Source organism: Callospermophilus lateralis, chromosome X (genome assembly GCF_048772815.1).
Source record: "Callospermophilus lateralis isolate mCalLat2 chromosome X, mCalLat2.hap1, whole genome shotgun sequence".
In the NCBI taxonomy this organism is placed as follows: domain Eukaryota; kingdom Metazoa; phylum Chordata; class Mammalia; order Rodentia; family Sciuridae; genus Callospermophilus; species Callospermophilus lateralis.
Genome location: NC_135325.1, coordinates 52,199,336 through 52,218,184, shown reverse-complemented (window position 1 = coordinate 52,218,184; position 18,849 = coordinate 52,199,336). Strand labels below are relative to the sequence as shown.

At 40.7% G+C, this 18,849-nt stretch overlaps 1 protein-coding gene across 1 annotated transcript; it reads left to right on the top strand.

Annotated features, from left to right (window-relative positions):
* Window positions 1-12,631: 12,631 nt before the first annotated feature.
* Awat1 (acyl-CoA wax alcohol acyltransferase 1) lies at window positions 12,632-18,462 on the top strand. The gene is made up of 7 exons (XM_077107505.1): window positions 12,632-12,707; window positions 13,634-13,741; window positions 14,003-14,073; window positions 15,172-15,376; window positions 15,896-16,067; window positions 17,887-18,086; window positions 18,308-18,462. Exons 1-7 carry the CDS (start codon window positions 12,632-12,634, stop codon window positions 18,460-18,462), a joined length of 987 nt encoding a protein of 328 aa, XP_076963620.1.
* Window positions 18,463-18,849: the final 387 nt, after the last annotated feature.

The window sequence follows — 18,849 nt, the reverse complement described above, 5'->3', positions numbered from 1 at the left end:
ACAAACCCAAACTCACTTCTATCCTGTTGATGCACAAAAGAAAGTATTGAGACGGACAGTGAGGAGAGGCGGAGGGAAAGTAGCAGAGGAAGATTCCTGGTTGGGAGGGATCTTCAGATTGACTGTTGCCCTTAGGCCCAAGACTGTCACAGGGAACATGCCCTTTCCGCGCTTCCACAATACAAACTACAAGTCTCAAAGCACAATGTTTGAGGAAGAACTAAGATCTTTTAAGGCCCTAAACTCTGACTTCCAAGACCTGGTAGAGGTTTTGATTCTCAAGAACCAATTTTCCTCAGTAACTGGCAACAAACAGAGCTTAGGGATGGCCTGAGACAGGGAACTGGTGAGTCAGAAAACAAAGCAGTCCAGCAGATAGCTGGCGGAGGACTCCACCCCTTTTACAAACCCAATTGCCAGGCTGGGAGCCCGGTAACATCTGTGCAAACAAATCCTCCCTGAAGACAAGCAGAGTCAGGGAGATGCCTCATATTTATCTCCAACATCTTTCACACCATATGACATATACAGGTCATGACAGCACATGGTATTCCTGGAGGATTAGCAGTTCAGCAAATGTGTCAGCCTGACACACATCACATTGTGCTTCCAAGCTATGGATATACTGTCCTTTCCTTATTTTAACAGATGCTCTGGAGTTTGTACTATGTGGCAGGTACTGACTGGTCTAGATGTTGGGATCACAGTTCCAAATAAAACAAAGACCCTGCCCTCCCAGAGATTGCATTCTAATTGGGGGAGTCAGACAAGGAAGCAACCAAGGAAACAAATAACATCACGTAGTGACAACTGACATTAAGAAAAATCAGGCCAATAAGGATTCAGCTGGTTATGATGATTTCCTTGTCAGCTGAAGGAGTCCCTCCCTGGAAATATGTTACCTGAATAATAATCTGATTGAAATGAGGCAGTCAATCATGCTAATATCAGGGGATGAACAGTCCAAGGTGAGGGATCCATAACTGCAGAATCTACTTGGCATTTTAAGGGAACAGCACAATGGCCTAGTTACTGCTTGAAGTGGAATGAACAGGGGAAGAATGGAAGAGGAGGTGAGAGAGGTAGATAGAGACTAGATCCAGTAAAGGGAATAACTGAATATTTTTCCCACATGAGAGGAGTAATTATTGGAGGGTATAATGTTCTTTTATTACTAAAAAAATAATACTCTGGCACATCTGTATGATGTGTAATCCAAACAACCCAGAAGGCTGAGGCAGGAGGATCACAAGTTGAAGGCCAGCCTTAGTGACTCAGCAGTATCCTGTCTCAAAAACAAAACCAAAACCAAAACAAAACAAAACAAAACAAAAAAAAACAAGAACTGAGGGTATAGCTCAAAAAACCTCTGGGTTTCATTCAAGTACAATTAATTAATTAGTTAATTAATTATTTAAAGTATGGCCAAGAATATAAAAGTCCCACTTTCTTTCATAAAAATAAAGCTATTATCCCACCTAACAAAATTAATAATAACTCCTTGGTATAATCTAATATTCAACTCATAGTCAAATTGTCCTTATTGACTTAAAAATGCCATTGTTCTAGCTGGTTTATGATGTTCCATAAATTATTTTAATCTAGAGTAGTTCTTGTTCTTCTCTCTACACTTTTTCATATCAGTGATTTCTTGAAGAAACTAGATCATTGCCCTATAAAAAGTCCCATACTCTGGACTTTTCTGTTTGCCTACTTGTTATATCTCTTAAATTGTTTTTTTTTTAATTCCTCCTATTTCCTGTAAACTGAAAGTTAGCCTAAGGTTTAGAGGTTAGAGTTGGTTAGAGTCAAGTTCAATTTTGGAGACAAGAGTATTTTATAGGTAGGACTTCACATTAAGTTGTCCTACTTTTAGTGATTCTAAGATTCTGATCAGAAGTGCAGACAGTGCCATTTGAATATTTTCATTGTGACATACCGTGTCAACCTTTTACCTCATGGTTTTAGCAGTCACTGATGACCATTCCCCACACTATTGTTTCATCAGAGGTTGTACAATAATGTTTTTCTATTTCTATCATTCTCTCCATGCTTATTAGCTGATATAAAACAGTATGTTCAGAAAAATCTCACTTGCAACTATACCCCTCTAAGGTGTTCCTTTCCTCCTTTGCTAATTTGTGAGTTTTTCCTTCTAGACTTCTTTGCAATTAGAAGCATTTGTGTGCACGCACATGTGTGTACATGCATATATGTATAAACAAACATGTATATTTGTGTGTATACAAATATATATATGTGTATATATATGTATATACATGTATATGTATTTTTGGTATTCCCTTCTTCTAGCACAAAGGAAGCCTTACTATTCCTATATATTCATATAAAATATATGCTATTCTTTTTTGCTTTTTTCACTTAAATGTGTCCTGGAAATCCCTCCATATCCCTGTTTAGAGATTCTCCTCATGCCTGGAAGGGTTCCAAGCAGGGGAATGGAAAAAACTAACTTAGGAAGCTTTCCTCTAGTTGTCTTGTAAAGAACATAATTTAAAAGGGCAAATTCTGAAGGAGAGAGGCCATTAAGAAGCTGCTATGCTGCTCAGAATATACCCAAAGGACTTAAAAACAGCATACTACAGGGACACAGTCACATCAATGTTTATAGCAGCACAATTCACAATGGCTAAATTGTTCAGCCAACCTAGATGTCCTTCAATAGATAAACGGATTTTTTAAAATGTGGCATATATACACAATGAAATATTACTCAGCAATAAAAGAGCATAAAATCAGGGCATTTGCAGGTACGTGGATGGAGTTAGAGAAGATAATGCTAAATAAAGTTAGCCAATCCCAAAAAACCAAATGCTAAATGTTTTCTCTGATATAAGGAGGCTGATTCATAGTGGGGTAGGGAGGGGGAGCATGGGAGGAATAGACGAACTCTAGATAGGGCAGAGGGGTGGAAGGGAAGGGAGGGGGCATGGGGTTAGCAAGGATGGTGGATTGTGATGGACATTATTATCCAAAGTACATATATGAAGACACAAATTGGTGTGAACATACTTTGTATACAACCAGAGATATGAAAAATTGTGCTCTATATGTGTAATAAGAATTGTAATGCATTCTGTTGTCATATATAAATTTAAAAACTAGTAACAAAGGAAGCTGCTATGCTGGCCACAGTAGCACAGCCACTTGGGCTGAGGCAGGAGGATCACATGTTGGAAGTCAGCTTGGGCAATTTAGTGAGATCCTGTATCAGAATAAAATGAAAAGGGCTGGGGACATAGTTCATAGGTAGAACACCCCAAAGTTCAATCCCCAGTACAGAGGAGGAGGAGAAAGAGAATGAAAAGCTATTACAACAATCTAGGTAGCCATGGAGATGAACCAGCTTGGATTATGCAAATAAGTACAATATCCTAAGGATGGAGGTGCCTGGGTCCCTGAGCAGAGCTGCCACAGTAGCGAGACACCAAATAAATCTTTATCTTATTTAAGCCACATTTTCATTTGGATCTCTGTCATGTGCATTGAACCTACATATTAACTCATATAAACCATTCTAGTTCTAACATGCTCTTATCATTATAATAGGGAGTTAAGACAATTGACTTCTTGTCTTGACTGAGTTGGTTATGTGAACCTGGGCAAAGAAGAGGTGAGTGGGTATTCCAGGCAAAGGGAACAACAAGGGTAAGGTTTTAGAGGGTGGGACATTTGGCCTTTATTTCATAAATAATAGTCCCTGGAGATGACCAGTGCAAAAGGGATTTTCAAAACACTAAATGGCAGTGAAGGGAAGAGAAACAAGAGATGAGAAAACAGAATAGAAAGCCAGTCCTTGGCCTTATTTCTACTCAGGAAGCAGTCATCATTGACCCAAGGTAAATCATTTCTTCAAATACTTGCCAAGGCTAATCCTAACACCACTTCTCTGACTCCCACTGTTTTCTGTACTTGTTGCTCACTACACTCCAGCCACACTGTCCCACTTGCTGCTCTTGGAACAAGTTATGTGTGCTCCTGATTGAGGGCCTTTGCACCTACTGCTTTCTCTGTTTGCGATGATGCTTCGCCTTGAGAGCTACATGCTTTCTCTAACCAGCCTATCTAAAATTGCAACCCATTTCCTGTTCACCTCACTCTGATTTATTGTACCATTCAGAATGCAATACCACTTGGCATTGTATACTATACATTTATCTGTTTGTTGTACTCTTCCCTCCCTGCGATGTAAACATCATGAGGACAGAGATTTTATTTAGTTCACTTCTGTAACTACAGCACTTCATACACTGCATGAAACACAGCCAGCACACAAGAAGTATTTGTTGAATGGATGGATGGGATATAAAGTATCTTTTACTTAAGTCCTTCTACTAGTACTTTACTTCACAATCTTAGCTAGAAATGATGTGAGGCAGAAGTAGTAGGGAGGGCAATGATGGGAAACTTGACTCTAAGACTAAAAACAAGAGAGAAAGATCTTGGAGAGGAGCCAAGAGGCTTAGCTCAGCACTGTTTAACAACTGAGAAGCACTTGGGCCAACTTCTGTGGATGCTTACATTTTTTTTATAAAAACCTATTTTTGCAGCCGTTTATTTTCCCTAATGTTATGACTATTGTGCTAAAAATATCAAATTATTAAACCTTTGTAAGACAGTGTAGAAAAATATCTTCACTAACCTCCAAGAGGAAAGGATTTATTAAACAACACACAAAAAGTGCAAACTTCAAAAGAAAGGACTGATAGTCAACCACATTAAAGTTGAGGATTTTAAATCTGTAAAGAAAGTAAACTTCAACAGATGTATGGATAAAGAAAATGTGGTATCTATACATAATGGAATATTACTCAGCCATAAAAAGAATGGCTTTAATGACATTTGCCAGAAAATGGATGGATCTGGAGACTATCAAGCTACGTGAAATAAGCAAATCCCCCCAATACAAAGGTCCAATGTTCTCATTGATATGTGGATGCTAACCCACCATAAGGAAGGGGTGGGAAGATTAGAACTTCAGAGGATTAGACAAAGAAGAATGAAGGGAAGGCAGGGATAGGACTAGGAAAGACAGTGGGATGAATCTGACATGTTTCCTATATACATATATGAATACACCACAATGAATTGCCATATCACGCACAAGACCACAATTCTAATTCCTAATTAGAATAAGATATACTCCATGTTTGTATACATATGTCAAAATTGAACCTTCTGCAATGAATAACTAAAAAGAACACATAAAAATACATATTTCAAATTATTAAGAATTGATCATTCCTAATAAAGACAAAGCTAGCAAACACACACACACACACAAACAAATAAACAAACAAACAAACAAACAAACTTCAGTGCCATCATGTCATATCTCTGATGATGTCTTTTCACAAGTAGAGCAAAAAATAAACTCTTTACTTTTGGTCCGCTTGCTTTTCTCTAACTGCGTGTTGCCTGGCTATTAGAAAATGTAGATTTTAAGATAGTACCAGTACCCTTCTAGTACCAGTTTCCATATCAGTTAAGGTCAAAGACTAAATGCTACAATAAAGAGACCCCCGAATGCAAATAACAAAAGTTAAAAAACAATCTACAAACTATGAGAAAGAAAATTCATTTGACAAATATTATTGAGCATCTACTGATGTAATTCCCCACTAACCTGGAGTGAAAGGCAGCCCTCTCCACCCACTCCCAGAAGCTATAATAACTTTGGCAGGTGTACTATATCTTACAAGATAAAGGTGGGGCTTTGAAAAAGTCATGTCACACCAGCTAGCTTCTCCCACAAGATTAAATGAAGATTTTTATGATTCTTTATGACTTGTGGTCTCTCTGGGATCAAGAGTGGGAGGGGTGGGAAACTGAGCTAATTCAGAAGCATCAAAGGGCCAGTGGAGTAAATTACTGTGTCAAGAATATAATGTATGAGATGAATGACTCTGTGCTTGAATGGGCACTCCTGAACTTGTAAGCTACAAGTCCCTAGAGGTACATAGGCCCCAGAGAGTTTGCAGCCAATATACTTCCTCTTAAGACTGATTGCCCTTAGTTCCTCACAGTCCAATCACCTCAGGGAAAATAAAACAGCTTCCTAGTTAGTATTTGCCTAGGCATATTCCCTCACATGACAGGCTCTTTCTTTGCAAACTATGGTTTTCATTCCTGCAGCTATCACACTGCACTGAACAAATCCTCAGTCTCTGCCACCCCCAGCTTGGCTATTTCTGCACATACCATACTGAATGAATTCATCCAATTGTTAATCATACAAAACAAGCTTAGAAGAAATAGGCAGATAGCCAGAGGCAGGCAGGGTTACTTGAAATAAGAGGAAGTTGACCAGCAACACTTCATAGCAGGCTGACCCAGTATGCCAAAGCAGGTGGGTACAAGGCAAGATTCCTATATGATTATTCTACTCTCATGAACAGAGATATCAAGGTCACTTGCTCTTCTGAGCTCCAGTAACTTTTGTGTATGTGTGTGTATGGGGGGGTGCAGAAGAATACTGGGGATTGAACCCAGGGGTACTCTACCTCCAGTCCTTTTTACTTTTATTTTGAGACAGGGCCTCACTAAATTCCCAGGCTGGCCTCAAACTTGTGATCCTCCTGCCTTAGCCTCCCAAGAAGCTGGGATTACAAGTGTGCACCACTGTGACTGACAGAGCTCCAGTAACCTCTGATCCAGGACTAGACCTAGATGATTTCCATTGACTTTGTCACCTTTTAGAATGAACTTGCCTTTTGGTTTTGGTTTGTTTTTGCCTTTACTTCCCAACCTTGCTGACCTACCCAGATCTTAAGACTTAAGTTTACTTGTTTTTTGATATGTAGATCTCCACATGACTAGGAATTGGCTTAGGAGAGTGTTGACACTATACATCATTCTCTGTGACCTACTTTAGCTATTGCTGCCCACATCCTCTTGTGACACAACTCAATTGAGAGTTTGTTGCTGTTCTGATGAATAGTTATAGGCTGGTGACTGAAGATAAAGCAAAGAATTCTATTTCTAAAGCTGTACCATCAAGGAGATACATTCATCCCTCAGAGAAGGAAGTGAAGACCAAGGCCAGACAACAAGCTACTAAGCTGTGATTTAGGGGCAAGACAATACTTTTCATGTGAATGCTCAAGAGAGAAATTCCTACTGGAAAAATATGGATCAATAAATATAGATTGATAGATAATAGAAAAAAAGACATCCATAAAGCAACTTATGTCATCAACCCAGGATTATGTTTAACACAATTCTATGAGGTTATGTTAAAAAAAAAAAAACAACAATAAAAACAAATGAAAGGGGCTGGAGATGCAGTTCAGTGGTAGAGTGTTTGGCTAGCATGTGTGAGCCCTGGATTCTATCCTCAGCACCACACACACACACACACACACACACACACACACATACACACATACACACACAAAAAAAAAACAAGAAGAAGAAGGAGGAAAGATAAGTATACTTTGTTAACAAGCAGGACTCTACATCCTCAAGTTTCCTAAGGTTAATACTTCATTTGCCTTGACACAATTCAGGATGGCCAGGTACACCCACATACCAAGAAAGTCCCTGGATGCCCCAGATATTCTGGCCTAGGAAATTGCAAGACACTCTCACCGTTAGTTCAGGTAATACTAGATTCATTTTCTTTTTTCTCAAAAGGAAAAGAAAACAACCTGAAAACACAGAAACCAGCACTCTGATAAAACACAGGTCTCTTACCCTAGTTTATCCTAGGTACAGACTGACTTCATTTATCCATCACTTACTAGCCCCTATTTTCAGGCTACACCCCAGCACTAGACTTGGCTGGCACTTGAACATTTCTTCAGCTCATGCTGAGGTGAATCTAATCAATATCCCTGCCAGGTTTAGTAGGATGTGGGGGAACATCATGAAACCTGCTCCCCCAGATGTTTGGAAAAGAGGGTCAAGTCCTTCTCAGACCCAGTCTTCTCCTTGGAGAAAGATGGACTCTACTGATTTGGCTCCCTGGTCCCTGTACCCCACTTAGGTTCATGGAGGCTTAAGAATGCATTCTAATTTCTCTACCCCAAACTCCTAAAAAACTGCTGGGGGAGAGGACATTGAGTGGTGTTACTGAAAGACCTATAAGTAAAGGACATTCTCAGATCAGTGACATTTCGCCTACCACTAAAAGACTCAAAAATATATCCTTTGTATGGAAGAGACTTGTCTAAATCTTTGTGCTTCCTCCACAACAGGAGATTGGTTAAATGGATTATGGCATCCCTGTACAATGAAATGCTATGTATGATGCTATAGAATAAATTTGATAGAAAAATGCACCAGTATACCATTAAGTGAAAAAGCAGATTATGAAATGGGATAAAGAATCAGGTTTTAATTAATTAGGACTAACATTTATTGAAGTTTGAATGAGCATGTATGCAAGCAAAGCACAAAAATGTGTTTTATATGAATTATTTTATATAAGTGAAAAATCTTACAATATGCATAGTATTTGTTTTTCATAGAAACTGAGGCACTAAGGTTAAGTCTTTTGCCATAGTCTACTTAAGTGGCAGAGCTGAGGTTCAGACATGTTAGGTTCAAGAGCCCAAACTCTTTAACAGTGATACCATATATATGGCTATTTCTGTAAAGAAAAAAAAAAGTCAAGAAAGATGGACACTAAGATAACAGTTAACAGTGTTTATTTCTGTGTGGTAAGATTATGAGTGACTTTTATTCCCTTTATAATTTCCTCTGAAAGTTGCATGATTTATCTGGATATTTTTACAATGAGAAAAAGGAAGAAATCAATTTCCATTTTGAGAAAAAAAAACACAATAAGCCATTGTTCCTAATGGGTAGGTAGCAAACTGCTGGGAGTGGGGAAGTATCTTAATGATTACAAGTACTCTAGAAATTGCCACCTGGTTGTCTAGAATGAATAAATAATATTTTCTGAATGTATGCAAATATGGTTATGATATATACACACAATAGCTTTGATTTATCATATATTCCTCAATTGAGATTAAGAATACAATTATTATATGGAGGTCCTTGACATTTTAAACATTAAAATACTAAAGCAAGGGCTGGAATCTGGTGCTAAACCAAGTGATTCATATTTAGATCAACTTTCTGTAGCTTGAGTACTTCTCAACAACTTACCTCCATTTTCTGGGGAGAGAGCAGGAGGAAATAGAGGGGAAAAACTGATAATTCACACATTATTAAAAGTTAACCAAGGAGTCTTGCTTCCTGGAGATGACAATTTACAAGGATGAGAGAGTGTGGAGAGGGAGCTGGTGCAGGCCCACAACATTCTCTCCCGGAAAGACAGAGTGCTAAGTTTCCCTGTATTGCCAGGGATAAGGCCCTGCCCTCAACTACAGGGATGTCAACACATCAGCATGGCAGTGGTGCTGCAATGTCTGAGTGCTAATGCTTGCTCTAGGGCCTGGCTGATTTCTAATCAGCAAGCACTTGGGGGTAAGAGAGGCAAAGTATGAGGAGCTTTCTTTTTTTTGCCAAACTGCCTCAAAGGTCAACACCTGCTTCCTTTTTCTCATTCTTTCTTCTCCCCTTTTGTAATGAGCCCTTTGACCTCTATTACTGTACAGCCTATTGTCCCCTGAAGTCTCAGGACAAACTCTCTCATAGGACTCCAGTAATCTCATTACATGTAAGAAACCATCTGATCACAGCCCTCAAAACTAAAATACTCACTGATTATTCACTCAACATGGAGGGCCTAGGATTTTCTAGGTAGTAAGAACAGTTACAGTGACAAATAATATATGGTCCCAATTAATTTAGATTCATACAATCTTCAGGTGTGAAAAGCAAAATACAACACACAAATACACACACAGCCTGATTTGCCTTAATGGGCATAAAGTTACAAGGTAAGTGACCAGAATCAGAGATGAATGAGGGTTTTGTCCTTCTTATTTACTTTGGCCTATATTCAGAACTCAGCTAGGGACCAGGCTCCATAACCCACCCCTGAGGCCTAGAAGACTGATCTACTCCAAAGAAAAACAGTCTTCAGTAAGGCAAAGTCATGAAGAAAAAAAGGATATTAGGAAAGGAAATCATTCTATAATAAAAGCAAATTAAGATCTTGCCAAAGGGATCAGACCCAAATCCTACCCAGTCTTTGAATCCAGTTGCCAATCTGCGGGAAATATAGAAGGACATGTGGATCCAGACTGGGAAATTTTAAAGGTCAAATGTTGTGGGTTCTTCAACAGCTAACTCTGAAGGTATGGAACAGATGGAGGGGGGAACCTGAACATTAAAACAGACTTGAACTCTTCAAAGGTGCCAAGATGAAGAAAGACAAGGAATTGTCACAGATTGGAAGACACTAAGAAGATATGATGGTTAAATGCAATGTTGAATCCCAATGGGGTTCTGGAACATAAAATGGACATGTGTGAAAAAACTGGTGCAATTCAAATAAAATCTGGGGAGTTTAGTTAATAAAAATGCACTCATATTGATTTCTTAGTTGCAAAAAACACAACATAGTCACATAATGTGTTAGGATAAAGGGGAAGCTGGTGAAAGGTACAGAGAATTCTCTATATTACCTTTGCAACCATCCTCATCAATCTAAAATTATTCCAAAATTAAAAAGAATATTTAAAGGACAGGTAAATTTTTTAAATAGGCAAGAACAAACCATAGTCATTAGGGAAGTATATATGGATATGAAAAAAACACAGGAAAATAAGAAAATAATGACTTTAAATGTCAAGATAAAGATTACTTTGGGAGGAAGATGGTTGTGATGGAATGGGGCACATGGAGAGCTTTCTGGAGTGGTTAGGAAATTTCTACTTCCTTAGTTAGCAGTGATTACTAGGTGGGTTTTTGTTGTTGTTGCTTTGTAGTACTGAGGATTGAAATCAGGGCCTCACACATGCTAGGCAAGTACTCTACCACTGATTTACACTCCTAGCCTTTTTATTTATTTTTGTGGTTGTAGATGGACAGAATACTTTTGACTTTATTATTTTTTTAATGTGGAACTTCTGAGGATTGAACCCAGTGTCTCAGTGGCAAGAACTCAGTCACTGAGCTATAACCCCAGCCACATCCCTAGTCTTTTAAAAATTTGATAATTTTTTTTAGTACCAGGGATTGAATCCAGGGACACTCAACCACTAAGCCACATTCACATCCCTTGTTTATATTTTATTTAGAGACAGGGTCTCGCTGAATTGCTTAGGGCCTTGCTAAGTTGCTGAGGCTGGCTTTGAACTCATGATCCTCCAGCCTCAGATTCCTAGGCTGCTAGGATTATAGGCATGTGCCACCATGTAAAATTTGATTTTGAGACAGAGTCTTGCTAAGTTGTAGAGGCTGGCCTCAAACTTGTGATCATCTTGCCTCAGACGCCCAAGTAGCTGGGATTACAGGTGTGTGCCACCACACCCAGTTTATAAGGTTTTTAAATCTAATAATAATTTATTAAGGGGCTGAGGTTGTGGCTCAGCAGTAGAGTGCTTGCCTAGCACATGCAAGGCCCTGGGTTCGATCCTCAGCACCACATAAAAATACATAAATAAAAGAAAGGTATTGTGTCCTACTACAACTAAGAAATAAATATTTTAAAAATAATTTATTAAGCTATACATTTGTTGTATTTTTATTTTGTCTCTAGGTTCTATTTTACAATGAGAAAGAGAAAAAAAAAAAAACAAGAAAGAGAGATGCATAACATCCAAACATAACCAATGAACCTTGTTTAGAGTGAACTATAAAGACATTTGAACACAGATTTGGTGTAGATGCTGTTAGGAAACTATCACCTTTAGCAAATCTAAATCTTTAGGAAACTGTTAGATTTGCTAAAGGTGATAATTGTGGTATTATTATGGAAGAGAATATCTGTATTTTTGTAGATGCACAATGAAGTACTTAGGTATAAAATATCTGATGGTTTAGAATTGTGCAAAATATTCCCCAAAAAAGGTTGGAGGTGGGGAGATAGATGAAATCAGTATGACAAAAGTTTACTATATATTTTTTATGTTGTTGTTTCCTTAGGTTTTGGTTTTTGGTCTTTCTTTCTCTTTTTCAGTGCTAGGATTGAACAGTAGTTGCTGAAGATGAACATGAAATTTTGTTGCATTGTATAGTTTTGTGTATATTTGGAAATTTTTATATTAAAAGTAATGGGGGTATGGTATCCCAAAACTGAACTACTTCAGGGCAGAAGAGACCTAATCACTGGTGTTCCTCACCCCCATGACCTCTTCAGAACTTTTTTCCCACCAATCATCTCCCTAAACTCATAACCCCTATGGTCTCTGAGTGCCTTTTGAAGGGGGCTTTCCCCTCTTTGGGTCTTTGGGTCAATTGGACAAGATGGCAGTTATTCTCCCCTTTCTCCAGTCTAATGTCCTAATAATCTCAGGAAAGAGAGTCAAAGGGCAGATGGGCAGGGCCTGACCTGATGGGGCAGTCCTCAGTACTCTAGAGCCTGCCCCCACAGTGGGTGGGAGTGGTAGGACAAGGAGGGTAGAGGGCAGGCACCAACTCCTCATAGTCATTATATACATTCACTATTGAGCGAGGTTCCAGAGACTGACGGCACCTTTCCTTGGAACACTGCTCTGGGATCTTTGTCTCCCTTAGGCTCCTGGGCATCATGCCTTGTTCTAAGCAGCCTAATCACTTCCAGAGTCTGAGTCTTCTGCACTGGCCCTTGAGCTACCTTGCCATCTGTAAGTACTGACCTAGGACCTAGCAAGAAACCCAAGTCAGAAGCCAGGGCCAGATCTTGGGTGATTTCATGGGAAGTTTCATTTCCAGACTTTTGATCAGTTGAGATGGTACTAGAGAGTAGAGTCAAGGAATCTCAAGTTCATTGAATGCTCTGGAGAAGGAACAGATACAGCCCAAGGGCCTAGTGAGAGAAGGGAAGGAGGTGGCACAGGGTCATGATGAACATGAGTTATCCAAGTAATTTCAGTTACTTCTTAATCCTCCCTATCTAGAGAGGAGAAATGAGACCCAGGGAGTGCTCCCTTACGATAATATGGAGTGGGACAGAGAAACCCTTAGTATTACAGAGTTAGAGAAGTATAGTCTGTGTTTGAACCACAGAGTTTTCTACTCTGGGAGAGGGGTGGTAGCATGAGGAAAGAGAATGGAAGGACTGGTAAATGAGCAAAAGGACAACAATGGTGGGTAGGAAACAGCAGAGAGATGGAGATGTTAGGTGGAGCAGGTACAGAGAGATGGATAGTATAGATGTAAGGGAGAGTGGGTTAGTGGCTTAACAAGGGTTCATGGATGATGGGTAGGAAGGGAGATGAGAGACAAGAAGAAAAAAATGTTTTCCTAATGGGGGTGGAAGTAAAAAAAAATAAAGCTGGTGGCAAGAAGAGACCAGGAGTATGGGATGGTGACTGAGCAGGGAGGTAGAGGGAAAGGGACAAGGAATAGGAAGAGAAGTAAGACTTGTATATGGTAAATGATAGAAGAAATTTTTGAAGCATGGGTGGCCATGGATGATGGATTGTCAGAGCCTGGACTATGCTGAGGGCCAGGCCCAGAATTATGGGGAGTACAAAGAGCTGGTAATGGGACTAGACATGGTCAAGTTCTGCGGGCACTACAAATTTGGTCTGACATGATCCCTTGTCAGTTTGGATCTTGCAGCCATTGTTCATTTACCTGCTGTTTACATCCTTGTGGCCACTGCCAGCATTTTACTTTGTTTGGTTGTTCTTGGACTGGAAGACCCCAGAGCAAGGTAAGACTAGTGGACCTAGAAGAAATGCTCCATCTTAATTTGTACCCCTGCATGCTGAGTCCTGCACATCATACCACACAGGCCTTTCCTCCAAGTTCTCAGAGCCACAAGAGTGACACCAGCCAGAACATTCCTAGGTCTCTTCCTTCCTACCTCTCTAGCAGAGTCATGACCCTTCCAAGCTGCCTGGGAAGCCTGGGTAAGTGAGAGTTATGGGGTGCCACGTACTGATATCATCTCCTTCTGGCATTTTTGTCTCAGGTGGCAGGCGTTCAGCCTGGGTAAGGAACTGGTGTGTCTGGACTCACATCAGGGACTATTTCCCCATTACAGTAAGTGTCTCTTATTCAATGTCTTATACAGATTCCCAAATTCCAGTATTTGTTATTTATACCAAATAACTAGGGTTGTCCATAAGGAAGATAAGCATCTTAGAGGAGTTTCTGTCCATGTTAGATAACCTCAGGATCCTCTGCACTCTGCTAGGATATTTTGGACACCTTTGGCATAACCTGCCAGATGACACAGATGGAGGGCAAATAGAGTTCAGTTCAGTTTAACAAACATGGATCTAAATCTTCTTCTGACCTGCTTATTTGGGGTAAAGAGGAGTAGATAGGATGCAATTCTCTGCCATCAAGGAGCTCACATCTAATGGGAAAGACAGATGCATATATAATCACAGTTTGCTACAGGGCATAGAAGTAGTTCAGATGGAGGATACTAAGAAAAGGTTTCCCAGAGATGGCAAAATGTATACAGGGTATTCAAGGTTCAATAAAAGTCATCTAGGTCAATACTAAAAGGTTTTGTGGGGAGACAATACCAGGAAGAGGTTCCAGAAATGTACTGTTCTGCTCATCCTATGGGCACTCTTTGTAGTAGATGACCGCTCTGACTTTTATTTCTATTTATTTTCTAATTCTAAAGAATTTATTTGAGGATTGGGGCTGTGGCTCAGTGGCAGAGCACTTGATTAGCATGCATGAGGCACTGGGTTCGATCCTCAGCACCACATAAAAATAAGTAAAGGCATTCTGTCCATCTACAACTATAAAATTTTTTAAAAAAAGAATTTATCTGAACAGATAGGGATTCATGAATTCTGCCCCAATTTTTAGAACAGAGCTTCCTGGCCTGCATCAGGTAACAGCACTCAAAGAAAATGACAGCATGTATCAAGAACACTGACATAGATGGCTGAGAGTACTTAACGGCCACAGGCAAGAAGCTTGGGAGTTCTAGCTGGCCTAGATTCTTCCCTGTTGCCCCAGGAAAGAGAAGCCCAACACCTGGGCCTCATAAAACCCATATATGCTCTATCTATTGGAAAGCTGTTTCAGAAAGCACCTAGATTCCTGAGTGTCTTCACCTTGGTTCTTCCATGTGAGCTCATTCCAATCCTTTGGCATTTCTCTCCATGACTACAGATCCTGAAGACTAAAGACCTGCCACCCCAGCACAACTACCTCATGGGGGTTCACCCTCATGGTCTCCTGACCTTCGGTGCCTTCTGTAACTTCTGCACAGAGGCCACAGGCTTCTCGAAGACCTTCCCGGGCATCACTCCTCATTTGGCCACGCTGTCCTGGTTTTTCAAGATCCCCCTTGTCAGGGATTATCTCATGGCCAAAGGTGCTTCAGATAACACTCACTGGAGCTTCTGATCCATTTCCATGCTTAGAAATATCCCCTTTAAGCCCCCTTTCCCCATAATCACAGCACAGTAGTCCAAAGCATATTTTCTGGAACTAATCTTCCTGGGTTTGAATCTTCCTGGCTCTGTTACTTGCTGTGTGATCTTGCACAAATTAGATAATCTCTGCTGACCTCAGTATCCTCATCTGTAAAATGGTGCTAATAGTAATAATCTGACCTCAGACATGGTATGGTGACTAAATTGTAAGTAAAGCATTCAATATAATGCCTGGCACAGAGTATGTGCTCAACAGACAATAGCTGCTGTTATCACGGAAATAACAGAATCCAAGTTGGGATTCTGCAAATCCTCTGGTTATCCCGCTAAAAATCTTCCTGCTCCAGCTTCCACCCAGTGCCTCCTTCAAAATGGATATATTGCCTCAAAGTGAAATGTGCCCACAGCCCTCTTCTCTCCTAATCAGTTTGCTCCTGTCTCTGCTTGATTCTCTCCAGGTGTGTGCTCTGTGAGCCAGCCAGCCATCGACTACTTGCTGAGCCATGGCACTGGCAACCTCGTGGGCATTGTAGTGGGAGGAGTGGGAGAGGCCCTGCAAAGTGTGCCAAACACCACCACTCTCATCCTCCAGAAGCGCAAGGGGTTTGTGCGTACAGCCCTCCAGCATGGGTAGGTGTCCTCCTCAGAGGAGTGGGTCACCCTGTCTGAGAAGCATGACCCTGTAGGTTATTCCAAGATGAATCTCATACAATCTTTTCCTCAAGGAACTTACAAATGAGTAGAAAAATGGGTGTAGAATTTCCAAAAGGTTTATGTCATCCACTCTTTCTGAGCTAGCTGGACCAGTTCCCAGAAACCAAACCATAAGCCCAAGTTCAATGTCAGGGGCTAGGGCTACCTTAGTATACTGATGATACCCACATGATCTCTATAATGACTGATAGATATAATCTTCATCTGTCTATTAATGGGAAGTGCAGAAGGCATTACAGTTGAGTGAGTTTGTGTGTAGGAGCTGATTTAAAATACTTGTGGCACAGGCTGGTGTGTAGCTCAGTAGTAGACAGCTTGCCTAGAATGCATAAGGCTCTGGGTTCTTTCCACAGCACTGCAAATAATAATAATTAATAAATCATATCCTGACTCCATGACATACAATGCACCCTGGGGTGGGTTACTTAACCATTCTGAGGCTTCATGTTTTCATCTTCATAATGTGGCTACTAATCATTGTCACTGTTCCATAGGTGATTGTGAGCTTTGAAAAAATTCATCCACATAAAGCACCTACCATGTGCCTGGCATACAATAAGTGACCAATACATGTAAGCCACTCTGACTTAAGAGATACCCAGAAGGAATCTGATGCTGAAGGTATAGGGTCCCTCCATTAGTTTAGCATCCAACTCCCCAGATAGAGGGATGATTATCCTATTGTACACTCAAGAGAAGAGGGAAGTGTATCTAAGGATCTTACCCAAGAACCTGCCTTCAGACTGGAATAGGATGCAGGTGAGAGAGCTCTGAGCTTGAACAGGGAGTCCTGGATTCTAGTTGAAGTCCTGCCATACCCTGACTGCCTGAGTGAACTTTCCCTTTTGAAACTGGGCCCTGGATCCCTCACTGTGTCCTCCATTGTCTTTGCTGTGAGGAGCCAGTAAGGTAACATATGTCAAGGTGCTGAGAGATTGCTATTAGTAACTCACAAAAATGTGTACAACAAAGAGTGTTTTTTTTTTTTTTATTCTTCTCTCATTTAAAGAACTTAAGGAGCCTGATTATCTACCTAGGGCACTGTTCAGGGTAGATTATCATATTCTCTGGAAGGGAAACAATTTTTCTCTGCTCTAATCCCACAATCTAATATCTTATGCATAGTCCCCTTGAGTGAGGAACATATCCTATATGTGTATCTATGCAAAGGTACCTCATCTTCTCTATGATTTCTAACCAAAAGAGTCAGGTGTTCCCCTCCTTGGCACCTCCTAGAAGATTTTCACAGTGTGGGTCTCTGGGGATCTCTACCAAACTCCTCTTCCCTCCCTGCATCCCCATATCTTGTCCTTGTAATACTAGCCCAAAGAAAACACTCTCACTGGCCTCAAAAATTTCAGGAAATAAAAGATACTAAATAGGGGAGCCCTGTGTAGTGCAAACAGGATTGTTTTAAGTCACTGGGATTTTATCATAATAGATGGGAGCCCATCAAGTGCAGTGCATACACCTGTAGTCCTAGCAACTCGAGAGGCTGAGGTAGTAGGACTCAAGTTTGAGGCCAGCCTTGGCAACTTAGCAAGAACCTTAGTAACTTAGTGAGACCCTGTCTCAAAAAAGAATAAAGGAATGGTGATGTAGCTTAGTGGTAAATTGCCCCTGGCTACTACAGTACCCCCCAAGAAAGATGGGAGCCTGGCTATGAGTAAATGTTCTTTCAGGGAGACTCCCACCCTGGTCTGTGTTTGGGAAGTAAATTGGGTTTTTCCTACAGGGCTCATCTGGTCCCAACCTTCACATTTGGAGAAACTGAGGTGTATGACCAGGTGGTATTCCATCAGGACAGCAGGATGTACAAATTCCAGAGCTTCTTCCGTCGTATCTTTGGTTTCTATTTTTGTGTCTTCTATGGACAAGGCTTCCGTCAAGGCTCCCTTGGGCTCCTACCATACAGCCGGCCTATTGTCACAGTGGGTGAGTTCTACTCTCAGCTCCAAGGTCACTACACCTCTTTTGCAACCTCTACATCAGCCTCCCCGCCACCCAGCCTCCACCTGCCTCCTCTGGTGGTAGTGGTGGAAAAATTGGGAGTTGACTTGGAGTGCCAGAGGGTGGGGCCCAGGGAAGGAGAGAGGGCTAAAGGAAGAGAAGATTCTAGCACATTCACCCTTCTCTTTTCCCATTTCTCTTGGCAGTTGGTGAGCCTCTGCCACTTCCCCAAATTGAAAAGCCAAGCCAGGAGATAGTGGACAAATACCACACACTCTATATGGATGCACTGCACAAACTTTTTGACCAGCATAAGACCCAATATGGCTGCTCAGATGGACAGAAGCTGCTTTTCTTGTAACTGAAGAGACTATGTACCTGAGTGCATGTAGGAGCACCTGCCTTGGAGACGAGACTCACCTGCTGCTAACATAAGAAATGGAAGAAAGGCTGTGTGTGCTAGGGAAGGGCATTAGGAGTCCTAGCCACAGTGCTGCCTTCTCAGGAGTTGTCTCTGAGGAGCCTCACTTTATTCTCCCGGCTCTCGTCTCTGAGCCTGACACCCCAGGTTCTGAAGAACTCAAATGAAGGCTATGTAGCCCCTATTCCATTTTTTTAAATCTTAATACAATTTTAAAATTGAGATATAATTTGCATATCATATGTTTATTTGCTTAAAAGTGCAAAGTTCAGCAGTGTTTAGTATATTCAGAGTTGTATAATTGCCACCATTATCTAGTTTGGGAAT